Source organism: Pollachius pollachius, assembly GCF_949987615.1.
Source record: "Pollachius pollachius genome assembly, chromosome: 6".
In the NCBI taxonomy this organism is placed as follows: Eukaryota; Metazoa; Chordata; class Actinopteri; order Gadiformes; family Gadidae; genus Pollachius; species Pollachius pollachius.
Window position 1 is genome coordinate 4574959 of NC_136939.1, and position 27500 is coordinate 4602458.

The 27500-nt window shown below is 47.9% G+C and overlaps 1 protein-coding gene across 1 annotated transcript in view; it reads left to right on the plus strand.

The window, feature by feature from the left end:
* Nucleotides 1-5597: 5597 nt before the first annotated feature.
* The window catches only part of LOC307077568 (serine/threonine-protein kinase DCLK1-like), a gene marked incomplete at both ends in the record, with an annotated part of 30042 nt that continues 8139 nt past the window's right edge, over nt 5598-27500 (plus strand). The window contains 6 exons of the mRNA XM_079738997.1: nt 5598-5612; nt 8653-8752; nt 11399-11497; nt 18156-18250; nt 25864-25945; nt 26505-26677. Of these exons, the coding sequence (XP_079595123.1) occupies nt 5598-5612; nt 8653-8752; nt 11399-11497; nt 18156-18250; nt 25864-25945; nt 26505-26677 (564 nt within the window). The remainder of the gene's footprint in view (nt 5613-8652; nt 8753-11398; nt 11498-18155; nt 18251-25863; nt 25946-26504; nt 26678-27500) is intronic.

Genomic DNA, 27500 nt, shown 5'->3' on the forward strand with positions numbered 1-27500 from the left:
CAAGAAATGACCTGCTTTTGTGTGTGTGTGTGTGTGTGTGTGTGTGTGTGTGTGTGTGTGTGTGTGCGTGTGTGTTGTGCGCTAGCAGTAGCCCATATAGGCAATAACAGTTTAATGTGTGTGGCAAGGCGTGCATGCACGCTTGTACATTACACTTTGTGTCTGACTTTGTGTGTGAGTGTGTGCGCGCGCACATGCATGTCCGTGTGTGTGTGTGTGTGTGTGTGTGTGTGGTGTGTGTGTGCGTGGCACACGTGCATGTCCCTCTGCATGTCCCTGTTGTGTGTGTGTGTGTGTGTCTGGGCATATCCCTGTCCCCGCGAGTGTCTCTGTGTGTGTCTGTGTGAGCTTCAAGTGGCTCCACCTCCGTGCAGCTCAGACTGCGTCCTTGAGCGGTCAGTCCCTCTCCCTCCAGCTGGAGGAAGAAGGACCCGTTAAAGAAGTGTCCGTAGCACCTCCAAAGGCGTTATTCTGCTAGTTAACCACAAACCTGCCCAATAGCATGGATGAAAAGCATCCATAATCTGTATTTCGGTTTGGTCTGTGTTTGCGTTTGGTGCTCTCCTCCTCGGTTCTATTTCCATCCATAATGCCTCATGCGGTGTCCTCGCTGTCCATCTCTGACCCCCCCCCCCCCCCCCCCCCCCCCATGCGCTACCCTTCCCCGCCAGCCTCGCTGATGGCGCAGCGAGGCTGGCGCCGCCACCACAGTTTAGTCCTTGTTTAATTAGAACACGCCGCAGCCACCGTCTTCCTGCAGAGAGACCAGATGACTCTCCTCCCTGGCCCCTCGTTCGCTCTTTCTCTGGGTCACTCTACCTCCCTCTCTCTGTCTGTCTTCTCTGTCCCCGTCTCTGTCTCTGTCTATCTGTCTGTCTTTCTCTCTATTTCCTCTCTCAGTCTGTCTCTCTCTCTCTCTCTCTCTCTCTCTCTCTGTGTTTCTCTCTCTCCCTCTCTCTGTCTCTATTTTCTTTCCGTCTCTCTCTCCCTCTTTCTCTGTCTTTCTCTCTATTTTCACCTCCTCCCTGTCTCCCTCTGCTCGTCTCTCTCTGTGTCTCCCTACCGCTCTCTCTCTCTCTCCTTTGGTCCATATCCAACTCTGCAGAGGTTGTCTTGAGTGTCTGTTCCACATTCATTCTGTTATGAAAGGCTACGTCGCTATGTCGTCGTTGTTGCTGTAGCTTCTACGACTGAGTGGACTCAAACGTGACGGCCGTTGAACATACCAGTGTTTTGTGTGACAGTGTCTTTGTTTCGGGGGTCTGTTAAGCAGAAACTCTGGGCTGACAGGTCCATCTGCTCCGGCTGTTCTGCTGAGTCACAGCCACTACGCAGCACTATTTCTATCTGTGAGTGGTGTACGTACTTTTGTTTATGTGTGTGTGTGTTTGAGGGGGGGGGGGGGGGTTATTTGTCTGTGTGTGTGTGTTTTGTGTGTGCATGTGTTGGGTGTGTGTATTTGTGTGTGCGTGTGTGTTGGGTGGGTGTATTTGTGTGTGTGTGTGACAGTGTGTTTGTTTGCGTGTGTCTGTACTTGTGGCTGTGTGTGTATGTACTTGTGTCTATGGCTGTATGTGTGTGTGTTTGCTTGTGTGTGTATGGCTGTGTGGTTGTGTGTGTCTACTCATGTGTGTGTGCTCGTGGCTGCGCGCTTGCGACCTTATGCTGTAGTTGTTGTGCATGTCGGGGTGTGTTGGTGGGGCAATGTTATTATTTACACCCATTACATAAAGAAGCAAGGCTCCAGCCCTTTGGAGCAGAGCTCCCCGGTAAAAGGCTGCTGCTATGGTAAACAGCATAACTGGGGCTGATTAGTGAGTGATTATCTTGTCTGGCTGAAGGCTAATTAGCGTGTGTGAGGGATTCTCCAGTGGCTGCTGCACATGGCTGGATTCATCAAAGGATCCCCTGCCAAATGTCTATTGATAACAGATGTTTCCAGAACAGCAACACACACACACGCACGCTCGCATTCACTGAATCATGTCGTCTCTCACATGTTCATTCCATCACTCACTCCCCCCCCCTACACGTGCACACGTTTCGATGCTCGCTGTTGCTTCCTGTCACGCATCCACTCACTCACACATGGTTCACTCACTCACTCACTCACTCACTCACTCACTCACTCATGCTCAATGCAGGTCTTTCCTTATGTCTCTCTCTCTCTCTCTCTCTCTCTCTCTCTCTCTCTCTCCCTCAAACATACTCTCTCCCTCTCTACTCTCTGCCAGCCAAAGAAGAGATACCTCCATGGAGCAACATTAGTTGAGGACAGTGGGAGGTTAGGTAACAGGATGATAGCTTGCCTTCTGGCCCGGGACTTTTACTGAGGACGCCTACTCAGCTCTCTGGAAGTTTTCAAACGGTTTCCTAAACTCCTCTATGCCGAGTTCTCCATTCAGTGTTTTATCTCTCTCTCTCTCTCTCTCTCTCTCTCTCTCATTGCACCCATGGAATTACTAATTATTAATTGGAGGTTGGATCGATCGTTTTGCCTCAGTGTTGTTATTGAGTTAGTACTGGTGATGTCGATAAAGGGCTGTGCGCCTTAGCCAAGGACACATTTCCAGTAGATGCATCTGATACGAAGAGCCAAAGGGAACGCATTGTTACTCCCACTTTCACTTTCACTTTTACATTAATGTAATCAAACTGAATGAATGTATGAAGTTGCACTTGGCTTCATATGTCCGAGATATTGCAGAGTTGCGAGTAAGACACCAGAGTTTGTACCTCTGAGTAAACCTTCCATATTGTTTCTCCACCTATGCAAGTCAACTCTGATGCTGCAGAATAGCTCCATCAGCGTCAGTTCTTTCAGCACCATGGACAGCGCCAATCTACTGAACCCATGCCTGTCTCTTTGGGAAGGGGTCTGTGAAAACTTGGAGAGAGAAGAAATGATCATAGCTGTGCAACAACAGACTGCCTGGTTCTCAGTTTGTTTACAGTCTAAAACCGAAAGCACACCAAGCGCCAACTGTGGATCATATTTGTAACGCGACCCAAAAACGGCTTTTCGCTTCGCTCTGTAAACAACCCACATCGTTTTGGATGCATGACTTCAAACGCATCATTATTATCTGCCCTGACACAACTGTGCCGGACGATAAATAAACACTGTTGCTTTAGATAGAATGAGCAGAGGACATGAATGGGAAATATATATGTATGAAATGTGTGTAGGCTGAAGAGCTGCGTTTGAAGTAGTGAACACACAAGCTCCTATAAGACTTCTGCTTTCAATTGAGTTCTCAGGCCCTAGGGGCATGACACACGCGAATGACACAAAGAGTTTGGAAGGTGTGTGTGTGTGTGTGTGTGTGTGTGTGAGAGTGAGTGAGTGAGTGAGTGTGTGAGTGTGTGAGTGTGTGAGTGAGTGAGTGAGTGAGTGTGTGAGTGAGTGAGTGAGTGTCTGTGTGTGTTCATATCTATGCATAGTACCTGCGGTATTAGCTGCGGTCAGGCCACTCTGAGTTCACACGGACACGCAAACAACAGCCAATCAAATAACCTCTGTGATGTCATTGGTCAAAAGCCCAGTTTCATAGGAGCATCTCTATGGCCGCTGTGTATGTGTGTGTGTCTATTTGATACAATCAATTTTCAATTATGATCATGATTGTAGTCTAGACAGTTGTGCATTAGAACATACTAAAATCACTGCTACCAACGGCGTCTCGTCATAGTGTTTTTACTTTGAGGGAGCATCGCCCCCTTGTGTCGTACATGAATACTGCGGGGATGTACATTTCAAATATTCCGTTTTGTATTGCGAATATCATCTGCTGTAATTGTTGTCTTAGCGACAATACAACAAATAAAAAACGGCTATATTGGCAAAGAAAGTGTTAGAAAATAGTAAGACAAAGGCAACGAGATTAAAAAGAAAGAAGATGGCACTCTCGTTGTTCAGCGAATTGACACAAGATGGCGACTGGAGAACACAATTATTTCTCTCACAATCGGGTTGCCGGTATGCTTGTTATGCAATCACTTCTCAGATCGGGAGCAAGTGACAACCCAAGCTCAGACGCACCTCACATAAGGGATTGAGAAGTGACTTTATCTCTGCCTTCACAAAATGTATTCATTGACAATTTAAGACAATACGCAAAAGGTGGGATCAATATTTGAGACTTGTTCCATGTATTTATTTAATCCCACACACACTTCATGCAACATGCATGCATCACCATATACCTTAACAGACACAAATCAACAGTCCAATATGTTATATAACACAGAGTCACAACCGGGGCTTCAGTTAAATGCATGGGCAGATTGGAGCGGCCCTGTAACGCCTCGGTCCATTACACAGGGCCCCGTCTGGAAGGGCCCCCGGGGGCGGGGGGGAGCTCGGTTAGAGGTTGCTCTAGGGCCCTGTGGGTAATACCTAATCAATGGTTTTAATCAAACTGCTGCTACTTCTGCTTTATATTTTATGATACTACTAGTACTACTACATTTTGCTACTGCTACTACTATACTGATGATACTAGTACTACTACTAGTACTACTATCATACTGCTATGGCTAATACCACTACTACTACTACTATACTGCTACTAGTAGTACTACTATACTGATACAATTCTGACACTAGTACTACCACTAATAATAATAATATTAACTTTATTTGCAGCTCGAAATGTTTTTTATTTAAAATAACTCAAAAGCAAACAAATCAGTGAAATAACATTTAAAGTCCATCTTAAGAACAGCGTTTGTGAACAGCTTATCAGCTGTTATTCAGATAGTCACACGCTTTTGCTTCGTCACCTTATCCCTGAATGCCCCAAAAAAGTGTGCGTGACCTCGATTTGATATTCTCATCTGCGCGGGAGCATCTGTTTTCCAGCAGGAATGCCCAACAGACCTCGCATTATACGCACATTTCTATGCGCAAACAATAACCGAGACACACTCTCACTCTCTCATGCATACCCCAGGCCTACCACAGTACAATTCTTATTCTTATTTGTATTCTCACGATTGTGTTCCTCTCTCCCTCTCTCTCTTTCTTTCTGTCTGTCTCTGTCCCGGTGCCTCTCGCTCGCTCCTCTGTTTCGTTGTCGTTGAATCGGGGGGTGAGCTGTTGTGTAACCGAGCCAGTTTTGTTCTCTCCATGTCGAACAGGAGAGACCTCAGATACACTGCTTGTTATTTCTCTGCAAGAGAGATGCGCTCCATTCATCAGTCAGAAATGGATCGCTTCCTCTCCACTGTGTGTGTTTGTCTCTCCGTCTCTCTCTCTCTCTCTCTCTCTCTCTCTCTCTCTCTCTCTCTCCCACACACCCCCATTCTCTCCATGTTATTGTTCTCCCTTGAGATGTTGCTGTGATAATTACATATTCTCTTTTTCCTTTCAGATAACCTCCTCATTAGCCTCAGATGCTTGTCCATCTGTTTTTGTCGACGGGGGGGGGGGGGGGGGGAGTTGGGTGTCTTTCTTCTGTTTATCGTCTACTTTGCCAAGACCAAGAATCACTCTTGGGAAGCACTGAAAATAACCCCGTGTACGATGTTCTGCTGGTTCTAGACTAAACTAGGCATGGATGGAAATAGAAAGCCCTCACCGTGTACTTTCCACGATGTGCGAACGCCAGGTTTGGCTGCTGTGCATCTCAGTGTGTGTTTTAATTAACACGAGAGCCTCAAGCTGGGAACCGAAGTGTGTGTGTGTCCGCCACTAGGGGCACACCTTCAACTCCTACCGGGGCACAATCGCCATGGCAACAAAAGTCCCCACACCCTTTCCTAGTGGCTGTGTTGAGCTCCTGTGCTCACTTGTCAGAGGGTGTGTGAACGGTGTCCGTTGGCTGTTATCGCTGATGTGCGTTCGTTTCTCGTGATTACAGATCGTTTTGGGGCACTTCTCCTCGCCCCTCCTTCTCTCACTCTGCCCTTCTCTCGTTCTCCTTCTTCTCATTCTCCTCTTCTTCCGTCCTTCTCTCTGTTTGTCTCCACCCGCACTTTTTCTCTCCTCCTTTCTCTGCTCCTCTCCTATTTTCTCCTTGAATCTTTTGTCCTGTTTTGTTATTTTCTTTGTGTCCCTGCTTTTCTCGACCTTCCCTTTGTTATATTCTCCTCTCCTCTCTACTTTTTTCTTCTTCTCTCCTCTCCTTTCTTTTCCACACCTCCATCACTCCTCTCCTCCCCTCTCTCCTCTCATCCCCCTCTCTCCCCTCCTCCCCTCCCCTCTCCTCTCACCCCCTCTCTCTCCTCTCCTCCCTCTCCCCTCTCATCCCTTCTCTCCTCTCCTCTTCTTCCTCTCTCCTCCTCTTCTCCCTCTCTCCTCCCTCCCTCCTTCTCTCCCTCCCGTCTCCCTCTCTCCACTCCTCCCTCTCTCCTCCCTCCCTCCTGTCCTCTCCTCCCTCTCTCCTCCCTCCCTCCTTCTCTCCCTCCCCTCTCCCTCTCTCTCCTCCTCTCCCTCTCTCCTCCCCTCCCTCTCTCCTCCCTCCCTCCTTCTCTCCCTCCCCTCTCCCTCTCTCTCCCCTCTCCCTCTCTCTCCCCTCTCCCCCATGGTTTCCAGACACTGTGTGGGGCTATCTATCTTGGGCTGTGAAGCTTCAAAGGGCCCCAGACTCCCAAAATGTCTCCTTGCTGACTAAGCCGGCAGCAGGATCCTCCTGTCACCGTGTTCACTGCCGGGGCTCAGGAAGCAGTCATGTCTGACTCAGAGCTTCACACACACGCACGCACGCACACACACACACACACACACACACACACACACACACACACACACACACACACACACACACACACACACACACACACACACACACATTCACCTGACTGCTTTGCTCTCCACATATCCCTCTCGGACCAGAATAGTTTAGAGCTAAGAGGGAAGAGGGTATGGCCGTGTAATGGTGCCTGAATGTTTCCATTCCTTCTAGTCAATTCAGCTCAACGTGGGTTCAGCTTGTAGTATAGCGGCATATACTGTGCTAGGCAACCTGAAAGATGTGTTGCCCACAGATGATGCACCACTTGTGTTGTTTTTTTAATGCTGTCATATGGTTATTATTTATTGAAAGACCGCGATTTGTTTTGGTCTGCTCATCTACCTTGATGTGTTCCAGAGGGGTGTTCGAGGGCACACACAGCTATATTCAGTGAACTACCCTGTTGTTGTAATTTATTCAAACAGTTGGTTCTCCGCAGATGAGTCATTCTCTCAGCCAAGCCAAGGTCTCACATAAAGACGTTTGACTTGTGCTCACTGTTATCCGCAGACTCTCATTTAGAAGTTTTCTTGGAACCTCAATAAAAGTCTACTCAGTCTCTAAGTCTCCTACACTGAACCTTTTACTGGGATTCAACAATAGAAGCTATTCAGATGAAGGCTTGTCTTTGATTTACCGTAAATCGACCCTGTTTACCGGCGGGAAACGGAGATATGAGAGACGGTTAACGGACTAACATCCGTGTCCGAGTCTTCGATGTGTGAAAGGTTCAAACGCAGCGTGATCAATCAAATCACATCAACACACATCAGACGTGAAGACATCAGGTGTTCCTTATGATGATTACATCGTCAGAGACACATGCATCCCATGCACTTGCACACACACACACACACACACGCAAACATGCATGCACGCACTCATATTCACATGAAAACCCACACGCACTCACATGCATGTGCACATGCTCACGCACTCACATGCACATGCAGGTGCACACACTCACGCACGCACGCACACACAAACGCACACAGAGGATACAACAGTGTTGCTCATTATGCTGTTGTATTGGCGTTGGATTTTGTTGATTTAGACCATTTCACATTTGGGGGCTGATTGTTTCGGCGGATAATCTGAGTGGATTGACTCCCATCACAGGGGAAATGTAATATCAACACATTTGTGTTTGTGTAATGATGAGGCAAAACAACAGCTCATGAACATCTCACCTCCCAAATGAGTTTGCGATGGGAATAAACTCCCTAACTCTCACATACTTCACATCCATCGCTGCCGCCAACCACGAAATGTCCTTTAGAGAGCGGATACTTTAGGATGGGAAACTATGGGATGGCTGGCCTCCGGTTGTTTAGGTTAATGGAAGGAAAGTTCACAGTAGATTAGCTGAGTAAGTGGTTGTTTGCCGTAAGGAAGATAAGACTCACTTATACATTAACGTATGGGGAAACAGACAGACACACACACACACACACACACACACACACACACACACACACACACACACACACAGATGCATGCCTGCATCAAACCATGCTCAAACGCATACAAATACACAAAAACGCACTCACACATATTACACTCCATTATTTTCGCACTCAATATACAACTGATGAAAGCATAATGATACCATTCAAACCTAGCAGGAGCACGGCGTGCATTTCAACACAGCGAGCGCACATGCACTTCCTACTGAAAATAGATTACATCTGCAGAGGAGGATCAGTGCCTGAGTCAGTGTGGTGTGAGGTGTAAATATATCCGAGTCTATCGCATCACACACAAACACAGGTGGAGTGAACATTCACACACACTCACGCACGGCGGCACACACACACACACACACACAAACACACGTTACGTAACAAATACATGGATATGAATGATTGTCTTTACAACGTTAGTCCACTCCGTGACTGGATTTCTGTCTCTCCAGGTCACATGTCTGCAGGACTTCTTCGGCGACGAGGACATCTTCGTGGCGTGCGGACCGGAGAAGTTCCGGTACCAGGACGACTTCATGCTGGATGAGAGCGGTGAGTGTGTCCCTCGCCCGTCTCCACCTGACAATCAGCGCTGACATTTAGCTCCTGTTCTGACTCCTGGCCCCCGCAGTCTGGGTTTCTGTGTCCCCTGCTGCCCCCCCCCCCCCACCCTCCGTGTGTGCAGACCCTGCAATACGTACGATTGCAAGGACCCCCCCTGATGGGGTGGGGGGGAGGGGGGTGGCCTCCAGCCACGCTCATTATGCGCTGTGCCTTAATAGGCTGATCCACTGCGCCGAGTTGTTAGGGAAAGTTACCTCCGGTCGTTCAGTCTGATAATGACGCAGATTCTGTTTCGAAGCGTGGTAATGAAAGTATATTATATCTTACATTATTTGTATTTCTTTAATAGATATAGTTGTATTATCTGTTTTCTTTCTTTCTTTCTTTTTCTTTCTTTTTTTCTTTCTTTCTTTCTTTCTTTCTTTATCTCTTTCTCTCTTCTTTCTTTCTTTCTTTCTTTCTTTCTTTCTTTCTTTCTTTCTTTCTCTCTTTCTTTCGACTGTGTTTAGTTCCCGACCTCAACACCACAGAGCTCCACTGCGTTGCTTTTTGAATCTGATCACCTGATGCAGTGAACCAATATGGCCGCCTATCCATGTCTATGAACCCCTGCTGCGTTAATGCCCCAGCACACCCCTGGGTGCCCTGGATGACTTTGAGGGTCCTCCTCTCTTATAGGGGTTGTTCTGTGATGCCTGCGGACCTGCCTTTTATCCTTCCCTACCTTCCCTCTGTGTCAACGTCTTAGACAGACCACCGGGCTTTGCAGCCTGATTCTGTTTTCATTCAGATTCTCATCTCACTACTTTATCATATGCAAAGGGCTTTGGCGTGTAGTTTTTGTTCAATTCATTGAACCATTTCCCCTCAATATCCTGACGCATCTTGCCTCAGTCCACACAGACGGCCCATCTCTCTCTCTCTCTCTCTCTCTCTCTCTCTCTCTCTCTCTCTCTCTCTCTCTCTCTCTCACTTGTCTCCCACCCTCTTATCGGTGGTGAGTAATAGCCTTTGACTGCTCCCATTAATGGTTCTCCCCCAGGTTCATGATAAACCCCAGCCTCTCTGTAACCGGCGGCAACACATCCTCCTACGTGCACGGAGCCGTTCCTCGAGCCTCGTTCTGACCGATGTCAGAGTTCGCGTTGGCTACCAACCTTACATTTATATTCCTACAATCTCATTTCAATATGGATGATTTCTTTCTTGCCTTCAGTTCTTATTTCCTCAATCCCCCCCACCGTTTCTCACAATGCAATTCGTTCTCTCTCTTTCTTTCTCTCTCTCTCGGTCTCTCGCTCTGTCTCTCTCTGTCTCTCTGTGTGTCCCTCTCTCTCTCTTTCTCTCTCTCTCTCTGTCTCTCTCTCTGTCTCTCTGTCTCTCTCTCTGTCGTTCTCTCTCTCTCTCTCTCTCTCTCTGTCCTTGTCTCTCTCTCTCTCTCTCTCTTTCTCTCTCTATGTCCCTCTGTCTGTCCCTGTCTCTCTCGCTCTCTTGGTCGCTCTATCTTTGTCTCTCTGTCTTTCTTTCTCTCTCTATGTCTCTCTCTGTCTCACACCGCCACATGCACACTCATGTGCACGGTGAGATGGATGGAGGCTCATATTGACAGCTTGTCAGGGGAGGCGGGACCTTCATAGACGCCTTGAGGCCGAGTTTACTCTCCGCACGGTGACAGAGAGACAGGAGATGAGCTGTGCTCAAAACACGACAAATGGGGAAGGACTTACAGTGACAGTTATACCAAAGGACTAAATGAATCAGCCATAGGCCAGAGAGAGAGAGAGAGAGAGAGAGGGGGGGGGGGGGGGAGAGAGAGAGAGAGAGGGGGGGGGGAGAGAGAGAGAGAGGGAGAGGGGGAGAGAGAGAGTAAGAAGGGGAGAGAGAGAGAGGGAGAGAGAGGGGGGGAGAGAGAGAGAGAGAGAGAGGGGGGGGAGAGAGAGGGAGGGGGGGAGAGAGAGAGAGTCAGAGAGACATCCCGCACATCTTGCTAATTATCACTCTATGACACACTGTCCTCCCATCAAGACTCACCATCAGTCACAGGGAACACACACACACACACACACCCACGCACGCACAGACACACACACACACACACACACACACACACACACACACACACACACTGTACAGAGGACATGGCACGGCTGTTCGTTATGCTGTTGTATTAGTGTTGGTTTTAGTTGATTCACTTTGAGATTTGGATCATTTCATTAACCTTTTACAGAGCAACCTTGATTCATTGAAAGCGATGGACAACAGAAATCGGTCATGCACTTCTAACTACGTTATTAAGGGTTATCGAGGTGTGCATTCGGCGTCAGAAAATGCCACACCTAGCCACTCACGTCGCGACGACGGTTCCTATTGACTGCGTTTCGGACTTCGGGGAAGTGCAAAACACTCTAAACAGCGAGAGGGGTATTTTCCTGGCATTGCACTGCGAAGGCGTCCCTCTGTGATATGTTGCGGTTATTTTACACTTTTAGTGGTCGATCACACCACCTAAACGCTCTCCTCCTCGGGTCTGGGCTGGGTTAGGGTGTAGGGGTGTTGTTACTGTTGCCGCAGCAGCCATGCTACAGTCTACCTGCAACCCTATCTGATGGGATGTCCCCTCTCTGTGCCCCCCAGAGTGCCGCGTCATGAAGCCGGTGACCTACGGGAAGATAACGGCCGTGCTGAGCCGAGGACCCCGGTCACTCCCACACCGCAGCAAGTCCCCCGTCTCCGGTGAGTTCAGCCCCCCGCTCTCTCGCCCACCTCTCTCTCGCCCTCCTCTCCCTCACCCTCCTCTCCCTCGCCCTCCTCTCTCTCGCCCTCCTCTCCCTCGCCCTCCTCTCTCTCACCCTCCTCTCTCTCACCCTCCTCTCTCTCGCCCTCCTCTCTCACCCTCCCCTTTCCCCTCTTCCTCTGCACTTTTCAACAAACATTCACTCGGTTCCTTTTTCTCCCGGCTTGCTTATTGTGTGTGTGCGTGCGTGTGTTTGTGTGTGTGTTTATGTGTGTGTGTGTGTGTGTGTGCATACATGTGTGTGTCTGTGTGTGTACATGATTGTGTGTGTGTGTGTGTGTTTGTACATGAACGCGTGTGTGTGTGTGTGTGTGTGCCTGTGTGTATTTGAGTGCATGTTTAAATGTCTGATTTTCTAAACCCTGAACTGAACATCTCGTGTGTGCGTGCCTTTGTGTGTGTTGATGTGTGTGTGGGCGTGATTGTCTTGACTATGTGTTGCAGAGGCGTGTCCTCCGGCCTAGTGAGAATGTTGTGCTTTAGTTTCATTAGTTCTTAATGAGTTTTCTTCAGTATTATTTCATCAATGTGGCTTCAAAAAAAGCGTGTTTTTCAAACTAGCACTACCGTTAGAGGTGTGTGTGTGTGTGTGTGAGTATGTGTGGGGGTGCACGTGTCAATATAGCATATAGATGGCAGTGTATGCATCACTATATATATCACTGTATATACATGTGTGTGTGTGTGTGTTTGTGTGTGTTCTGCATATGGATTATAATAAGACAGATGGAGAAACGTAGACTGGGCCGTGTGAGGGGGGGAGAGAGAGAGAGAGAGAGAGAGAGAGGGAGGGCGGTAGAGAGAGAGAGAGAGAGAGAGAGCGAGAGAGAGAGAGAGAGATAGAGAGAGGGAGGGCGGTAGAGAGAGAGGGGACTAGCGATGGAGAGAGAGTGGGGTGAGTCAGTCCTGCAGCCCCAGACAATCTCCCCCAGACATACCAATGAATACCAATATCACACATCCAAATGTCTGCTGGGCTCTTCCTGTTTCCAACGGCAACCGAACACTGTTGTTGTTATTACTATTATCACCATTATTATTATCACGAGCGGCCGTGGTGTTTAATCGCGTAACAGCACCGTGATCAGAGAAGAGTTAATGAAACGATTCTTATTAGAATATTAGAATCTAATCATGGGGAGATTAGGGCTGCAACATTAGTAAGGAATGCGGCCTTCCGACTGGGAAGTGTCGTTAGCTTCTGTCGCTAAGCTAAATGGGGTCCGGGAATGGGGGCCAGATGAGGGAAACCTGTACATTCCGCAGCTTGGAATCAGCTTCTTATGGGGTCTGAGTTTACGTCAGCCCCCTTATAGGCTTTGAAGGTGATGCAATGGCCAGCAACTTACCTGACACACCCACAAACGCACACACACACACACACATGCATACACACACACACACACGCCCACACGCACACGCACACACCCGCTAACACACACACACACACACACACACACACACACACACACACACACACACACACACACACACACACACACACACACACACACACACAGACACACACAAACACACAAACACACATACACGCACACACGCTCTAACACACACACACACACACACACACACACACACACACACAGAGAAACAGGCTCAGCAGACTTTGTCCAAAAGGCACAGCCGACAGCCATGTTATGGTCCTCAGAGATGTGATGGGCATCGTTCCACGTCGCCAAGAGAGCCGGCCAGAGGAGAGGGAGACGGGGAGTCCGAGGCAGAAACCGAGACAATGATACCGACTTGTCTGGGTTACCATGGGAACGTGGCACTGTAAGAGCATGTGTCTGGAATGTCCATATATGGCCGTGACTTCCTGTGTGGTTGCCCGCAGCAGATGCAACAGTTCCCGGCAACACTTTGTGTTATTATTGTCGTTGTTGCTATTGTGTTTTTGTGTGTCTGTCTGTCCTTTGTGTATGTGTGTGTGTGTGTATGTGTGTGTGTGTTCTTGTCAATAGTCTCCAATTTGAATGTGGCTCCCCGCTGAGTTAATTGCAATCTATTGACGGGGAAAGCAGCGTCTGGGCGTCTGAAGATATCTCGCTGTGAGTCCCGAGGAAGGGCAGACAGAAGAAATAATTGATTGCTTTCTCTTACGCTAACGCTACTTGGTATTCCGATTGCCTCACCGCACTTAATCCTGCCGGACCTCCGTGGCGGTGTCCTGGCGTCGGGCCCGTTTGTGTTCACCCCGGCGGGTCCGGCCTCTCTCCAGCACAACAACCACCACTTCACTGTAGCCATGTGTCTGCCTGAGTGACGTCGAGCAGCCAGGCCGGAGGCCAGAGGGACCACAGAGCACTGGGCACGCAGCGCGGCATTCCCCCTAGGTGCTGAAGGTCATCGCCTCATGCTGATTGGCTGAGAGGGGCCTCATTAGGCGGATGGCAGATTCTCATTGGGCTCCGTGCGTTGAGTGTTGAGTGTCGGAGCCTATAGCCACGTAGGATTCGTTGATTCAATGAAACGGACCCCGGTTAGAATCCTCCTGAACTTGTGTAGCGGGTACAATTGCTAGAGTTTTTATTGATTTACTTTTCATTGAAGATAAATTGAGAATGATATTAATCGTTGATATTATTTTGATTTGCCATCTCGTATTATCTATTGAGTGCTTGTGTGTGGGGGGGAGAGAGTGGGGGGGGGGGGGGGGATAGAGAAAGACGAGACAGAGAGACAGAAAGAGTCAGTGTGAAATAGAAAATTCACGACATTACATGGTTGATACCATGAAAGTTGTATTAAAAGTTGACTGTCACCATTTTGGCTGGCTTCAGTCTGGGCCATTTTACCGGATCCCTTTTGTTTGCTGTAGTTCTATGAAACACCATCAATGTGTATAATGAAGCTTCAAATTGACTTGTATTCCACTTTTAGTTAGTCAACCGCGGTAGTATTTACAAACCTTGAACGCAAAAGGTTTACTATCAAACAGATAATGAAATCCTTTGAATGTAATTATGAAGAGTTGACTGAGCTGAGATGTGTGGAGTCTGCACAGACGTGAACATAAATGTCATGTTTTTTAATGAAACGCCCCAGTTCTTATATCGTCAATATATGGGATTACATAACTGTCCTCTGTGTGAAACAACAAGACAATGTAATCAAATAAATTCTAAAAATGAAATAATGTTTGATCGGCTTATAAGAGAAAAAAATCCATGCATACCCACTAATGCACTTCTGCTTGTTTTTATTCATACATATGTATTTTTAATTGTTATCTATTTTTAATACATTTATAGATGTCTCATATACATTAACTCTACTTATCACAACCCCACACGCAGCAGGACTAATTCATATGTACTTGTGAATATGAGACAAAGAAGAAGAAGAATCTCGCAAAATCCTGATTGCATCAATAAATCATCACGTTGGGTAATCATGTAATGAATACATCGACGATACCCCTTTACAAACAGAATACAGCGTGCATACATCACATTCACCGAAGTTGATGTGTGTAATGGCACAGCCCTCCCCTCTCAGCACCACCGCTGTATATATCATCCTCCTAAACCCATGGCCCCTTGGTTCCCATCACTCTGCTCTGCTGATTTGCATTCCAATGTGCAGCCTCCTTATCTCAGCCTCCGTCCGCGGCTCAAGCTGCGGCTATGTAGACCACACGGTCCCTTCTGCGCGTCAGAGTTTGCGCAGGCTGCCTCTCCGCCTATTGGCCGAGCCCGGTCCCGTCGTAGCGCCGCTGGGCTCGGCTCCGCTCGGCTCTGCTCGGCTCTCATTCAGCAGCAGCAGAGTGCTAGTAGAAGACTGCGGGGCGTGGAGCGAATCAGGACCTGCTGCCGTCGTCTGCCTCTTGCTTTAAGGAATATCACTGTGTTTATCGACATGCTGGAAGTGGAAGGTAAGAATCGAACTACCTTGGCTTTATTGAGCGATGTCACCGTATCATGTCGCGGTAGTCTTTTCGTAGAATTAATCGCTTATGGACGGGAAGTTCGCTCCGTGTGACTGCTTCATGTTTGGATGCTCTTTTTTTTTTTTCCCTGATCGGATCATGATTTCATTGCCCACCCGGTTGCCTGTCATTGTAGTTGTGTACATTGAATGGCTGGTTGTCATCGATGAGGACGGAGAGGATAGTTGGGTATCGGAGTGGAGAGCAGGTGCAGCCCAACATATAGGCTTGTAAGTCGGAGCGTCAGCGGGCGATGAGTCCATTCATCAATGAACGGGTTCCGCGAACGATCCACATATCTGATCGCTCAGGAAACGGATTTTCGGATTATCTGATTTATGAAGGGATTGATGACGTTAGTGGCAGAATTTGTTAGAAGCGTTTTTCGGACTTTTCCGACACATTATTATTCTGGTTTGTGCTGTCATCGTTAGGAAAGTTGAATCAAAACGATTGGACTGCTTCCACTTTGGAGTGTAGGCTGATGAAGGGGCTACCTGGTCGGTTATATCGAAACACACACACACACGCACGCACGCACGCACGCACGCACGCACGCAGAGAACGCGATTCTTTATAATATCAAGGTCAACATAATAACTCAAAGGACTACTAGGGCAGCTGCTTTTATAGGAGATAACTGTTATTTTCGGTTTGTGGGCATATAGATGATTCATATCTCGCCATGGTGATAGTGCACACACACAGTATTGTAGAACGAGTCATGAGATGATGAGAAGGGCTATATGTAGTTGGATGTAGGATACAATATGAATATGCTAATGCTCGCACAGTCTCTGACACACAGCAGAGAGAGGAGCATCGATTTATCTATCTTTGTTCTGAGAGGATGTTGATGATGCATCGAGAGCAGCTTCGGTGTGTTTTGGTGCGGAGAGAATGTTGTAGGTGGAGGTAATTCAGACCAGTGTAGTAGACCGTTAACATTGAAGTCATGAAGTACATTTGGAGCTATTTCCTTTGGACAGCAGATACAAATACAAGGGGCGCATTGAGAATAGCAAGAAACATTATTTCCTATTTTTATAACGCCTATTTCCTACGAAATTACCAGTTAATCCTCATTCTCAAATCAGTCACAGATTCAAAGGGAAAATTAAGAATACCCTGACCTTAACCTCCCACAATGTGTCTAGTCTAGTTCCTTGAATGGGGTTTGATATAGGAGCCTCTTATGACACTAAACAGACAGACACAGTGGCCTAAAGGACATGTGAGGTCCTCTGTAATGAGAAGGATTCAGGGACAAACCTGTTCTGGTTCTGGTTCTATTTGTGTGAAAGGTTATGTCATCTTTCTCTCCCTCACTTCGCAGACCGTAATGTTAAATCCATCCCTTTGGATGTTCTCTGCCATATCTCTCTCTTTCTCTCTGTACATCTATTTCTCTCTCTCTCTCTCTCTCTCTCTCTCTCTCTCTCTCTCTCTCTCTCTCTCTCTCTCGATCTCTCTCTCTCTCGATCTCTCTCTCTCTCGGTATTTGTTTTGGTTTCGGTATTTCGATTATCGCCAATTATTTCTTGTATTGTCCCAACTGTGGCTCCGGGATTCGTACCTCACAAAGTGACTTTTGTCTGCCTTAGTTGAGTGCACTTCAGACCACCTCGCAGAAGCCATTTGTCACTCATTGATCGTCAGGCTTTTCATAGAAACTCAGCATCACTCAACTCTCACCGATCAATAGAAATGTTCACCTGTTGTGTTGTCTAGACCAGCCAGTCTCAACCGGCTTTACGTTGGGGTCCGGTACTGCCCGGCCCTTGGCCCCGGGGGGCCTCTTCATTGAGACCTCCATAAATACACCGGAGCACACGCAGTACTTTGAATGCCAAATCAATGTTCGCTTCAACTGAAGTGGGGGTTTGTTTTCGGTCAGCGGTCGTTCAATCAGCACATTTCAGCCAGCGTGAAGCAAAGGTTTGGACCAAGTAAAGTTTAGACCGGGTAAGGGTGAGACCTGGGTAAGGTTTGGACCGGCTTAGGTTTGGTTTGGACCAGGATTAGGTTTGGACTGGGATAGGTTTAGACCTGGGTTAGGTTTGGACCAGCTTAGGTTAGGCTTAGACCAACGTTAGGTCTGAACCGGGTTAGTTTAGGGTGAGGGCCCAACCCATGGCCTGAAAAACGCTGTTCCTCCTCACAGCCTTCCATGTCTGAAGTTCACTTGATTAATTTGTTATACGCTCAGCTATGGCTAAAGTTGCTTCATGTTCAAGCTCTTATTTAAGAAATGAACATTGGTCATGTTTTAATGAAAAGAACTGCTGATCCAGAGCGGTTCTCTCCTGCGTCGTCTGTCTGCGTTTGTAATGGAGAACGACATGACAACGTCTGCAGCCCGCCGTACAGCAGACCCTCTGATCGTCTCACGAGGGGAGACGAGGCGTATCTGGATGCACTGTAACAGACTGTTATTCCCTCTCCTCTCTCTGGCTCTCTGTTTTCTGTCTCTCGCTTTCGCTCTCTCTCGCTCACTCTTTCTGTCTCCATCTCTCCCTCTCTCTCGCTTTCTCTCCGTCTGACTCTCTCTCTCTCTCTCTCTCTCTCCATCTGTCTCTGTCTCTCTCTGCCTCGCGCTCTCTCTCTCTCTCCCTGTCTCTCTCTCTCTCCGTCTCTCTTTCTCTCTCTAGTGAATGGGACTCCGGCCAGTCAGCTGTCGACTCCCCTTTCCAGGAAGTCCCCCTCCCCCTCCCCCACCAGCCCAGGTAGCCTGAACAGGAGGAGGGTAAGTGTACAATGCACACACACACACACACACACACGCACACACACACAGCCTTCACACCTTACGTGTAACCCTTCTGTGTCCTCAGGAGAAGGACATGGCTCTGAATGAGTGCAGGCCAAGCTCATCTTAGAGTCCACTAGAATACGGAGAGAACTACGGTCCACCATCTTTAGTGTTTCACCGGGGCCATGACCCCTGACCTCTGTCCCCTGACCCCAACATCACTGTGATTGGCTATATATACATTGAGATACGCTACCCCCAAACAATATGTTTTATTCGATTTTTTTTTTTTTGTGGAGTAGAGTAGAAAAAGTCTAATGATCTAATCTCTTTGATGCCGACCGGTTGTACGTTAGATGTTGTGTTCTGGAGGTGGATTCCGCCTTCCATTCTGAGAGGGGAAATGGCCGTGCAATTCAGAGGGAATAATGACAAATGATACATGTGTTCTGTGATTATTATCATGATAAATGTGATAAATTATTGAGTTGGTATGAACTGTAAGGTATAGCGAGAGATTGTGTGTGTGTGTGTGTGTGTGTGTGTGTGTGTGTGTGTGTGTGTGTGTGTGTGTGTGTGTGTGTGTGAGAGAGACTGCACTTGCATGTATACAAGTGGCACTGCTTTCAATGTACACTTGATCCCATAGAAATGTTAGATGAACGCAGGGAAACTCTGCCACAGAGTATAAGTCACTACACTGCAAACATTCGACTGGTCTCTTTCTAGGAAGGTTGTCCCTCAGAACGACAGGACACATGACACACACATACTTCATCCTCAACCCTCATGTCCACCGTAGGAATGCACTTACATTGAGGGTGTTTCGCAGGCACTTTATCCAAAGTGATTTCAGTTCACACACACATTCACACATTCACAGCAGAGTCAACTAGCAAGGCGACAGCCAGCTCGTCAGGAGCAGTTAGGGTTAGTGTGTCTCGCTCAGGGACACCTCGACACTCAGCTAGGAGGAGCCGGGGATTGAAGTAGCAACCTTCCGGTTACAAAGTCAACCCGGCTCTACCTCCTGAGCTAAGCCAACCGCGTTTCATGACCTCGTGAACATACGTGGATGTGTTCCCCTTCGTAGCTTATTTCCTAAATATCTTGTGTGACGGCAGCCTTGATTGAAGGCAGAGTGTTTGGCTCCAGGGCCGAGGGGGGCCACACATCGATGAGCCTGTATGTGATCCATGGGTCAGGGAGGGAAACACACTGAACGGCCTTAATGGGGTCCCTGATGGATTGAGGAGATCGAATGTGTGTGTGTGTGTGTGTGTGTGTGTGTGTGTGTGTGTGTGTGTGTGTGTGCGTGCGTGCGTGATACAGAAAGAGAGAGAGCTTATGTGAGTGTGCACAAGAGAGAGAGATTGAGAGAGAAATAGCGAGAGAGCTAATGTGAGAGAGAGAGAGAGAGAGAGAGAGAGAGAGAGAGAGAGAGAGAGAGAGAGAGAGAGAGAGAGAGAGAGAGAGAGAGAGAGAGAGAGAGAGAGAGAGAGATGGAGAGATGGAGAGATGGAGCGAGAGAGATGCCCCAAAAGGCCCTAGAACCCTGTGCTGTGGAAATGGGTCACACCGGATCGCTTGCTGTCTGGAAGTGGAACAGCAAGTGGGCAGGCACACAAACTGTCCACAACCCCCTTCCACCTTCCCGCCCCCTCCCCCCCCCCCCGTTCTCCCTCTTCCCGCTCTCTTACTCTCTCTAAAGCCCCTTTTCCATCTCTCGAATGAAAAATGAATCCACCTAATTACAATTATTTACTCATCATGGAGCAGTCAACACCATTTCCATGCTGAGGCGTCCAATACGCACAGAGCACATCCCGACGTACACCAGAGACTCAGCAAGCCGCTAATGCGAGGCCGCAGTGCTTGCTTGTTAGCATTCAGGCGGCGGGCGAATAATGCGAGAACAGCGGCACTCACTTCCTGTTGCCATCGCATCCTCTACTGTCATTAACACAAGCCTGCCCTGTCCTAACAGCCTTCCCCCCCCCCTCAGCCGACAGCATTCAGCAATCATGGCCTTTTTTTGAGGTGTGGTGGTGGTGGATGGTAATTCTAAAGTTTTATTCGGACGTTTTATAGCACACAAATCGAGGGATTTAGCCGAAGACCGCCTGGCGAGCTCAGCGGCCATTATCTCTTCTCTCCCGCAGTGAGACTCGGCCGTCTCACTTCCATGCCCCACGCTCAGCCTTCCTTCCCACTTGGCACACTTTCCCTTCCCTCCCTCCTTCCCCCAAACCCCCACCACGCGTCTCTCATTTCCCTCCAGTAACTTTGGAGGCAGCGTCAGTCCCCATCGTGAATGAGCGCTGTTAAGCCCCACAGCGAGAAGTTCAGCACATTTTTGGACGATTTTTAATCCTAATCTTCTTTTCAAAAGTGCAGCCGGAGCTCGCTGGTAGCAAAGCAGTTTGACATCTGTCTCCTGCCATGTTGTTTTCTGAACACGCATACACACACGTGCACAAGTAGAGGCACACGAACACGTGCATACACAGACCCGCACGGACGCCAGGCAAACACACATTGAATCCTACTCTTAAAGTATTTGCCTTTAACCGTCAAGTGATTGAAAAAGCCCCCTTTCCCTTTGATCCATCGTTGTGAGTACATCTGGGTTTTGGGGACATCTGGGTCGTAGGTCATAGAACAAACCGTAAGGATTCACGACTGCAGACGAGGCAAAGCAACAATTTCAAGCTTTCGAAGTTAAAGTTTATTTTCCGGACACATTCACCATTCCCAGATTCACCATTCGAAGCAGGGTCCCGGAATGGAGCATAGACATGGCCTTGAACTGTACCAAGCCATGCTTTCTAACCACTATCCTGTCTCAAGTGCTTGCTCCGTAGCCCACAAACACACACACACACACACACACACACACACACACACACACACACACACACACACACACACACAAACCCTGCGTGCATGGATGCTTGCACACAACGCATGCATTCACAATTACCCTACACAGGCAGGAACCATTTTCCATTGGTAGCGCCCCAACCGAGATACACCCTAGATTTCTCCATACGTTTGGCGACACACCAGACTGACCCATTTCCACGATTTATCGGCCACATAAATCAAAGCTCTATGCATGCCGCGCACGTCCTCCCGAACATAACCCCTCCTCTCCGACACATGCTTTGCAATATTTCTTTATCTATAGTTTCCATTCATCACTCCCTGCGGCGGGCATTATACCCTCTCTCTCTCTCTCTCTCTCCCTCTCTCTCCAACACACTAGTATTCTATAGCTCCCTCCCCCGTCTACCGAGACATGAATCATTCATCCCCGCACATGTTAGCGTGGCAGGGACGATGCAGTATAGAAGCACTTCATTGTATGTAAATGCGTTCCCTGCACAGTTCGGTATGAGCTTAGACTTTGCTGCCTGAAGATGCTTCAGGAACCCCCCCCCCCCCCGGCTCTGAGGCGATGGTTAGAGTTCAAGGAGCGAGATGCAAGGTTTGAGATGGCTGGGTCACCTTTTCACAGATTTGCTCGATACTTTATCACATTCACTGCTTGAAAGGAAAACTGTGCAAGGCTGTGTAGGATCTGTTCAATGGCAGGTATGAAAATAACACCTAGCTGCATGTCTTTCAAACTCCCTTTTTACTTTACAGTTAGGTTATTGTATTGTGTGTGTGTGTGTGTGTGTGTGTGTGTGTGTGTGTGTGTGTGTGTGTGTGTGTGTGTGTGTGTGTGTGTCTGTGTGTGTGTGTGCGCGCGCGCGCAAAAGACTTTGTTGTCCACACCAACCCCTCCTTGTGTCGGTCAATTTATATCCGTAACATTGAATTGATGCCCCCCCCACCCCTCAATATGTTTTCATATTTCAAAGGTTTTCAGTTGTGTTCAGTTCCAGTGTGAGCATGTGTCGATGTGTGTGTACAAAAAAAGTTAAAGAAAACGACGTGAGTCCTGAGGGGGAAAACAGTTTCCATTCTTTGATGTGTGTTCGTGATTAAAGCTTGTATTTGGCTGTATACTTCAGATTGTATGCTTTGTGTTTTTTGCCATTAGAAGCTCTCCGTTTATCTTTTGTCCTGCTTTGGAAACACCAGCTGATAAGACCGGCCGCAGCATACTGGGACTCAGTGGGCATTCCCAGGGAGAGGTTCTCCGGCAGATCAATACTGTCTCTTCCAATAATCAATTTGACAGAATTTAAACTCGCCATTTGGCTGCCCGTTGTAAGCAATGAAGTGGTGCTGGGACTAGACTTAATCCCAGTAGAAGCCACGGAATGCCACTGGTTCCCACTGTGTCGCCGCCGGCTCTTAGGGTGTGTTTGTCTTTTGTTTGTATTTATTTGATTCATGTCATCACCCAGCATCTGATTGTGTCCTCATTAAATTCATCGTCATTTTAGATCGTGCCCACCTTTGTGTTTTATTTTTGTCTTTATTCATTTGTATGTGTGCGTGTGGGTGTGGGTGTGTATGTGTGTGTGCGTGTATACACATGCAATATTGCTAAATACACAATCATCTTGACTCCAACCTGACATCCTCACATTTTATTGGAATCTCATAAAATAGTATGAGTATTTATCATTCATTTAAAAATGCAGACCACACAATCCCCAGCCGATCACTCTCAATGTTTTTGTTATTCTATCCCCGAATTATTTTCAGTAGGCAGCATTTTCTTCCGGAAGCATTTAATCACATTTCTGTTATTCTGCCACAATTCAATTTCCCCGGTGATTAGAATGTCATCCCCATATCCGCGAGTCGAAGGCAGGGAGGGAGGGGGCCGGGGGATAACAAGTATTAAATAATAACAAATGTGTTTATTTAAGACTTTATTAAACCACTGTGCGCCGGCGCCAGATGAAATCGTTCTACCCGACAAAAAATGGCTGCCATGCTAAAAGGGAGTATTAAAACCAAACACTAACGACGAGATATGAAGTACAATGAAGAGGGAGAGAGAGAGAGGGAGGGAGGGAGAGAATGTCATCCGTCTAGACAGCACAATAACAGAGGAGCCATCGCCTTATCTCATCATGAGAGGAGCAGGAAATCAGAGAACAAGCAGAATCAACCCACTGGCGCACACACAAATGTCACGCAGAAGCCTGCATGGCGATAAGAAGAGCAGACCAGAAATGCCAGGTTATTGCTTTGACATATGAAATAAGAATGATTGTTTTTAAGGGCAATGAATAGGCAGAAAAACATATGCTGGCCATTCGATACTCTACAGTCTACACAGCACATGTTAAACACAAGTAAACACTGCCATTGCGGTTTTCAATGGCCTATGGTGAGGACTAAAGGTTAAAACACTTTGCTGGGATCGATTGCAATTTCAAAATGCATTTTCCCTTTTGAAGCTTTCAGTCAGGGTCAGTTAAGGGCAGCCATGGCAAACAGAGGGATTGATTATGGCTGTGGAAGGAGTGTTGATAAGTTTTCAGAGGAATAAATTGGGACGGATTTGGAATATGAAGCTATATTCCTTTTCCTTTGCTTTACTGATGTGCGTTACGTCAGTTTTCAAGAAGTCTTTTAGTTGACAGCATATGTTGCAAATGCAAATCGTTAAAATTATTTTTCAATTTAATAACCCAAGGCCCATTTCGATTCACATATACAAAACGAAAATGTACTTCCCGGATCGCAATACTCTCAACACTGGAAGTAATTTAAAACATTCATTTTGTGTTTGCTTCCATATTTCAGGGGAGGGTTTTCAACCAGCATCCCCCCTGAAGCGACGCCACTGCCAGGAATATGTTGCGCGGTGTCAAATACAAACTTCAACATCCTCCACCACACACTCACACACAGTTGGAGTGGCTCATGGTCCATCTTCTCCGTCGGTTTTCGTTCTGGTTTACCTAACGTCTCGTCCTACGCGGAGCGACAAACACACCGAGCAAAACATTTTCGGAACGCAACGTTCTGTGGAACCCATGCTAGAACCTCACCTAGCGGCAACAGACAGGAAATGACCATGTATGGGCCTCTTTCTTTTCACTGGAAGTGTCTGTGGTTGCGCTCTTCCCTGGCAGTTTCTATAGCAACAGTATTTTGTTTCCCTTGATGGCAGGAAGAAAGAGGTAGACCGAGGGATGGAAATGAGAAGCGAGCGGGGCTTCAGAGGTGAGGAGAGGTAACATGAGTCAGTGCACGGATTTAATACCGCGGCCAAATGGACGCACGGGGGGAGTTCAGGGCTGCGACGTAACCGTAAAACAAAAAATATTGCGTTGTTGTTGTTTGTGGTCGAAGTGTGTCCGGTTGCCACGGGAACGTTACATAAAACATGAAGAGCGTCCGCTTCCCAGAGTTGTTTTTTTTCAGGTGAGTTTAGAAGAGCTGCTGAGTGGCGGTGACTGCTGAGCTTCAGACACACCAGAAATAACACGAATAAAACAGGGCCCATTGTTTCATGGTGGTAAAGAGACGCAGGCCTCGCTCATTACTGACATGGATGTAAAAAAAAAGGGGGAAAAAAACAAAGAATGGCAGTATAAGATTTAGCAGAAGGTGGGTTTAGAAGCCAATGACGTGTGGGGAGTCAGTTTATCCCCATCCAGATTATTGGTCGGTTTACGAGCATTAAAAATGGGCCGATTCAAAACTCAGAATAATCATTTGTTTTTCAAAAACAACCCAGCTTGGAGTACAATAGGAGTTGCAGGCTACTCCCATCCCTTTGTAGAGAATAGGTTGAGCGAAAAAACAATTTAACCCATTTCACAGAAAATGAATGTGACCAATCTAAAATAACAGCAAAACAGTAGGTACAAATATTGCCACTGCTCTCAAATTGATTAGATAAGCCCTCCTCCTTCAAACAATCTCATCAAAACGTATCGTCAACCATCCTATGTGCATAATGTGCATTCTAACATAGACCTAATCTATGACCTTTGGATTATATTTAATATGGTAACATTCTGTCACGGAGCCTTAGCCAGCGATACAGTCCTATTGCATTATGTTAGGCCCACCGCGGAGAGACGATGATTAACTTTCACCCCAAGCAGTCGACCAGCGCTGCCGAAATCTCGAAATGAATAAAGCCAATTTCACATCGTCGTGCTCCCTCGTTGGAGGTGGAAGTGAAAAGAGGTCATTGGAGCGGCGCCGGGTGTGAGTTTGAGTGTGAGTGTGTGTGTGTGTGTGTGTGTGTGTGTGTGTCTGTGTATGTGTGTGTGTTTATATGTGTATGTGGTGTGCATGTGTGTCTGTGTGTGTGTGCGTGCACCTATGTGTGTGTGTGTGTGTGTGTGTGTGTGCATGCTTGTGTGTGTGTGTGTGTGTGTAACAAGTATATCCTCATCAGCACCTCTCTACCCACCGGGCTTCCATGACAACCAGACATCAGGGTCTTAGGAGCGATTTGATCCGGTCTGTGGACGGGAGTGTCAGGTTACCACCAGGCTTCGTTTTTAGGTCGATATACACACACACACACACGCGCGCGCACGCACACACACACACGCACGCACGCACGCACGCACGCACGCACGCACGCACGCACGCACGCACGCACGCACGCACGCACGCACACACACACGTGTCACGTTTGATTGAATTCCCCCCCCCCCTGTCTTCGTCAGGACTCCCAGGGTTCCTCCGATTCTGTTTCGTCCGTCCAGGCGTGTCACTCAATGGAGGACTGTGGGGGGTCTCCTCTTGAAGGTAAGACCCTGACCGGAACCGTCTCCATCTCTCTCTCTCTCTCTCCGCGTTAGGTAGAAAAAACACCCTGGGTCTGACTCTTGAGTCAGGCGATTCATCTAAAACATCTATGATCCATAAAACATCCACGGCCTGTGCGGAACATCGGTGAGGTAGTGGTTTTTGAACGCTTTTGAAATAATTAGATATCCTCGCACACTGTTAAACCACGACACTCGCAACGTCGACAAATGAGCGAAGACGCACATATCACGATGGGACGTGCTTTGACTTCCCAGGCGGCCCCGGTCGGACCCCTGTGGTAAAACTCTTTGGAATACGAATCCCCGAGGGTATCTGTGTATTAATAACATTCACAGAACCTCATCTGAGGACATCTGAGCCGATCACTTTCAGATCGGGCTACATCTGTGAGGAGCACTGCGATGTTCCAGCGCTCAGCCAGTGCCACCTTTACGGACCGTGACACACATCGGCATCGGAGCTTCTGCTCCCCAGCCTGGCCTGGTTTCTCCTCTCCACTGCCTCCACCCTCAAAGTGTCCCCCCCTGCCCTACAGCTGAGGCCCCGGTCCCTGAGATTCCAGCTGTTCCAGCCTACATATCGGAGCGCTACAAGGTGGGCCGCACGCTGGGCGACGGGAACTTTGCGGTGGTCCGGGAATGCGTGGAGCACACGACAGGGCGGGAATACGCGCTGAAGATCATCAACAAGAGCAAATGCAGGGGCAAGGTGAGCCTTAAACGATTCCGTTATTATGAGTTTATTATGATTAATACCCTTGTTAATCTGCCCCCATACACCCACCCAACATCCATCCATCTAAACGTGATTCAGCTGTCCACCTATCTATTCATCCATTCACCCAACAACATCCACCCATCCTTCCATCCATACATCCATTCATTGCCCTTTATCTAACCATCCATTCACTCATCCATCCATTCAGCCAACACCAGTCGTCCATTCACCCATTCATCAATCCATCCATCCACACACCCTCCATCCATCCTTCTAATCACCCAACAACATCCATCCATCCATCCATTCACTCACATTCCCTCGATCTATTCTTCCATTCACTCACCCTCCATCTATCCATCCACTCACTCATCCATCCATTCAGCCGACAACAGTCGTCCATTCTACCATTCATCCATCCATCTGTCCACCCAACCTCCCTCCAGCCATGTATTCACTCACTCACCCATCCATCTATCCATCGATTCACTCATCCATCCATTCAGCCGACAACAGTCGTCCATTCTACCATTCATCCATCCATCCGTCCACCCAACCTCCGTCCAGCCATGTATTCACTCACTCACCCATGATCTGTCCATCCATTCACTCATCCATCGATTCAGCACTCAACCCATCACGGGGTTAATCAGAGTGGTTGCGAAACGGCAGAGAAACCCTCAGGACCGTTCTGCTCAGTCTACGGAGTGCTCGTCATGCGGGCACATATTCATGAGCTGACCTTTAAGTGGTTCTTCATTAGGGTAGGAGCCCAGATGGTAGGGTCTGACTCAGTTGCCAGAGGGATGAATTG